The sequence below is a fragment of the Phoenix dactylifera genome, chromosome 12 (assembly GCF_009389715.1).
Source record: "Phoenix dactylifera cultivar Barhee BC4 chromosome 12, palm_55x_up_171113_PBpolish2nd_filt_p, whole genome shotgun sequence".
Classification (NCBI taxonomy): Eukaryota; Viridiplantae; Streptophyta; class Magnoliopsida; order Arecales; family Arecaceae; genus Phoenix; species Phoenix dactylifera.
The window spans coordinates 5,675,415-5,680,254 of NC_052403.1; the positions used below are offsets into that span (position 1 = coordinate 5,675,415).

General features: G+C 39.6%; 1 protein-coding gene across 1 annotated transcript; it reads right to left on the reverse strand.

The window, feature by feature from the left end:
* Positions 1–290: 290 nt before the first annotated feature.
* On the reverse strand, positions 291–4,440 carry LOC103718111 (transcription factor bHLH51-like). Its single transcript, XM_039132423.1, has 2 exons — positions 3,645–4,440; positions 291–968 (listed from the first exon to the last, which is right to left on the reverse strand). The coding sequence occupies exons 1-2, from the start codon at positions 3,909–3,911 to the stop codon at positions 492–494; spliced, it is 744 nt and encodes a 247-aa protein (XP_038988351.1). The 5' UTR covers positions 3,912–4,440; the 3' UTR covers positions 291–491.
* Positions 4,441–4,840: the final 400 nt, after the last annotated feature.

Here is a 4,840-nt window from a genome sequence, read left to right on the forward strand (position 1 = left end):
TATCATACATTAAGTACATCGCATTCAATGAAAAGAATTGAAGTTGGCATGACAAGAAAAAGCTTAGATTTACAAATGTAACACCAAATCACATGAAGAATCAGGAAGAAAATAGATAACAAGCATTGCTTTTTCTTTCATAGATAAATGTTTTATGAAAGATAAATCGATGGCATCGTCGATTCTCTAAGGGTGGATGATTTTTTCTGATATGAGGAATCCACCATATTTCCAAAAGCAAAAACATTTTTAGCTGAGAAACATTCAATATTAAAGATAAACTGTTAAACTTCCAGAAAATTTGGCACTTTCGCTTCAAGCTCACTGTCTTCTTTGAATTATTCAGAGAAATTAAGAAAGAGGCAGTTATATATATGCACATACACATGATCTTTGGCCTAAAGCGCTTCTCATGACTCTCAGTAAGCAACTTTTCTAACAAAATATGATGACCAAGGAAACAAGCAAGCAAACGAAATGCAGGATATATCCTATAAGGATATATTGGAGGAAGGGAATCGTGGTTGCAAAAGCCTCTGCCTCTTACTTATAAAGGCATTGGAGGGAACCATGTCAACGGAGGCTACTCTGTCCAAAGCTTCTTTAATGGACTCCTTGAGAGAGTTCAAGCACACACTTCCGGTGCTATCCTTCCGACATAGCAGGAAGACATTCCGAATTCTTCCCCCCAAAGATGACGAGTCTACTCTAATCGTCCTCAGTCTCAGCCTACGGAATGCTTCAATGAGCTCTGCAAACAAGTCTGGCCGGTCGTCGCAGCAAAGAGAAGCCTTTATGTAGAGGTTATCATCATTCAAAGAAAATGTGTTCTGATAGCCAGCATCACTTTCCACGGTCACCACATTTGCTTCTGTTGGGATCATCGAAATCGTGCTAGCATCAACTGCCTTTCTCTTCAGATCTTTTACATGCTCGATCACTCGTCCTAGAAGAGATGCCTTGTCCATCTGCAATCACATAGTTTGAGATTAGATGACGCTGTCCATTTAGCAGCCTCAAAGAATTCTATGATAAACAACCATTCATTGGAAGATCTAATGGCAAGCTCCAATAGTTTCAGTATAATTTGAACTTTTTCAGAAAAAAAAAATATACAAAATAATTCAAACATTCTTTTATCTATCTAGTACATTTGGAGCCACGATTGTGGGGGTGACTTTGGAGTCTCATGTCAAACAGTAGAAGCATTGAGTTTGGATTTTATATGGTACGTATTTCATGCATAGCTGCTATATCATCCATCTTGAAAATAGATGATTGTTGCTCTTATCATATAGCACCATGTTGAGTATCCAATGTGATGCTCTCTATCTCTATTTCTGAGATGAGCAACGGTTTCTGAGGTGCATAACATGATGGTGGTTATCCAGGCATGTAAAGCTCTTCGTGGCGCAAAACTTGCACCGCGGAGGATCCCAACTCTAGAGAATTGGTATGTGAATTCTGTGGTGCCCATGGATAGTTAAATGAGTCATGTCAATATAGGAGCAAGAAGCATATATTTCCATTTACAGCGTTTTACATTGTCCCTTCATATTTACTTTGATACAGAAGGTATAATGCTTCACCCCGTCCTCCACTTGAGTGATGTAAAGTAGTAAGTCCTTGGAGGTGTTTAATTTAGATATTTTATCATCATTTTCTAAAAACAATTGATGGTATTTCAAATGTTATTTTTAAACATATATATAAATGTATTCATATACATATGTAAATAAAGTTATTTGATCGGGACGGATATGCCACACTAATGACCATAATTTTATACTTTATATGAGATAACAAGGGGCTATTGGTTAGTACAACGAAAAAAAAGTTTGGGTTGATAATTAAGTGCGAAGCACAGTCGGGACAATCACTTTGCGGAGAAAAAAAAATTTACGAATGATGGTCGTCAAAGCGATGGTAGTGATGGTGAAGATAGTGGAGGCCATATAAGTAGTGGTGATGGCTTCGTAAAAAAAAAGGCCAATCGTGAGCACGATGAAGGCGGCCAAGGCGGTGATAGTGGAAATAGAGATAGTGAAAACCTAGAGACAGTGGTGACGATGGTGGGGAGATGCTAGCGATATGGGGGCGATGACAAAAGCAATAGGACATGAATAAAGTGGCAGTAGCGGTGATGATGGTGGTACAGAGATTGTAGTGGTGACAACAATGTGGTGGAAGTGATGGTTGTGGTTGTGGCAATAATAGAATAACAATGGCGATGGTAGTAGCGATGGTCATGGCGGAGGTGGCAATGGTGGAGATGATAATAGCATTGATAGCGTCGATTTGTTTGTGGTAGAGGCAACATGGTGGCGTTGATTTGTTTGTGGTAAAGACAATGATAGGTAGCAACAATTAGGGTGGCGCCGATGAGGGTGCTAAAACATATAAATTTCTTATTAAGAGAAATAAAATTATCTTTTTTCCCTCTTTCTAAAAATTTTAAAAAATAAAAAAATAAAAATAAAAACCATAGTACCAAATATATTTTTTTATGTCAATTATTGGAGTTGCATTCTTAAAAATTAAAAATAGAAACGATGCCAAGAATCAAAAAGTCTTGAAGTCTGCTCACATGCACATAAAGTCTAATCTTATAGGTTAGATTACTTTGTCAAAAAACTCCAAATTTTGCTGTCATGTGATCTTAATGAATTAATTTTATTTCCTGTCTGCTAGGACTTATTTAAACCACGGCCTAATCAGACTTTCTGATTCGTCCCCTCATACCAAACTATACCACTTTTAATTCTGATTCTGCATTCAAAAAACTGATTCTCTCCTATCCTTTGCACAGCTAAATTATTTGCAGAAAAGAAGACTTAGTTGAATATGACCCACTTAACCAAGCATATATCATAAAAATTTCCAAGATACTGTTAGATCTACAGAACCGAACAGTAAGTGACAACTTAGTCCATTAGCAATGAATTTAATATCAACATTATTACTGTTTGCGTGAGGATCGAATCTTAGGAAAACAACAAAGGCATTTGCTTCTTTGCCAAGAAAATAAACTTGTTTCCAGAGGATAAGCTAAATCCTACTCAGACCTGACTTGACGGGATGCATCATGATTTGGACTTATCTTTCTGACCTTTAACGGGTTTAGGAGGTTTGAATAAACCAGCATCCCAAGCTGGTTTGGCCCAAAAGATTCCCTCTGCAAGCAGATCAGAATACGGACTGAACTTAGACACTCTTACTTACGCAAGACAATTCATGAACTGTGGAGTGCTCGTTTGGACCCAAAATTAGCACGCTGAGCTCAATAGACACGGTAATGGATTCATATTGGGTCATATGAGCCAGCTAACTTAGAGCAAGCTAACCTAGAAAGATCTGGCCAAGGGAAATTCCGGAACAGCAGAGTGTTTGCACATGACAGTGGCGTAACAAATTCGGTGAATCCTATTTGCGAGAGTCCATGTTAAAAGCCTTGTAATGACATTATGATAGTAATCTTGCTGGCAAAAAGCAAGGTTCTAAATGGCCTCAAACGGTAACAATTTGTTCATGCTAAGCTAGTCAGTGGCTAGTAGACACCAAAAGGTGTGTGTGTGTGTGTCTCTGTGTGTGTGTGTGTGTGTGTTTGTGTCTCAGAGAGAGAGAGAGAGAGAGAGAGAGAGTACCTTGTTGGAGTTGGGGATCATACGCCTAAGAGTAGATAGATGTGAGTTAATCCTCTCTCTGCGCCTCTTCTCAGCCTGGCTATGGATTCTTAGAGTTATGGCTCTCTCATCCTCAGACGAGGAAGGGTAGAAGGACCCCTGGCCTAGAAACGGAGGAGCCGAGCTGGAAGGCCGGGGGCGCAGCAAAGAGCCCTTGCTTGGAGTGGGGAAGGTGCTACGCTTCCCCTCCTCTGCCCAACCAGTTGGTCGACCATAGCGTGCAGCCATGGATGAAACCCAAACCAGCAACACCACCACTCTTCTCTAATCACTGACTCCAAGCTTCTTCTCTTCTTCTCATCCACTCATACCACACAGTCTAATTTTCAAAAGGAAGGGCCGAAATTTTAGACCTTGGACTTCCTGAACGTTTCTGAGACTTGCACTCGCTCCCAAGCGCCACCAGAGAGAGTTCATTTCACATCCACCCCAGTATTTGCTACGAAAGCTTTTCCCACCTAGAGAAAAAAAATAAAGAGGAGGTTTAAGTCACATCGATCCTTTGGCACCAAGTGAAACCATGATGCGATGTGGAAAAGACGGCCTCGTTTGGGAGCACTTCCAAGTTCCAATCCGTGTGCTTTAAAGCTACAAACAGTGCAACAGTTCTAAGAGACGCTGGTTTTACCGCATCCTCGCATGGCTGGTACTCAAGGGACACTCCTTGGGGGACTGTTTTTCTTGCTGAGAGCGGATTTCCTATAATGGATATATAATAGCCTTTTTTTTTTACCTTCATCATTCATTTTATTATTTTGATATATTTTATATTTGTATCTACCAACTCTGCTCGTCAGTTGGAAATATTAAGATTTTATTTCATGAAGTAGTGCTTTGAGATTGAAGTGCAGTTTATTTGTTGCATCCCTGATGATGGTCATCCAGTGATGCACACGTACTGCAGAGAATTCTGGTTGATTGGCATGAAACTTGTTACGAGAGCATTTTGTATGTGTTGGCTATAGCAATAGCATGCAGGCCTTGGTACACAAACAAATTGTAAGTACAATATGGTGCTCAAAATACCGTGCATGCAACAGAGAAATAACAGTCCGTAAATCTGACCAGGAGATTAATCTATTTTGGTGACGGATCATAGATTGCTAGTTCAAGAGTTATAGTTGGGTTTGTTGGCTTGCTCAAAATACGTCAAAAAT

Excerpts from the sequence above, each read along its gene's own strand:
- LOC103718111 (XM_039132423.1), bottom strand. The coding sequence starts at position 3,911 with ATGGCTGCACGCTATGGTCGACCAACTGGTTGGGCAGAGGAGGGGAAG. Across the intron at positions 969-3,644 it reads TGATCCCCAACTCCAACAAG|ATGGACAAGGCATCTCTTCT; the intron begins GTACTCTCTCTC and ends ATGTGATTGCAG.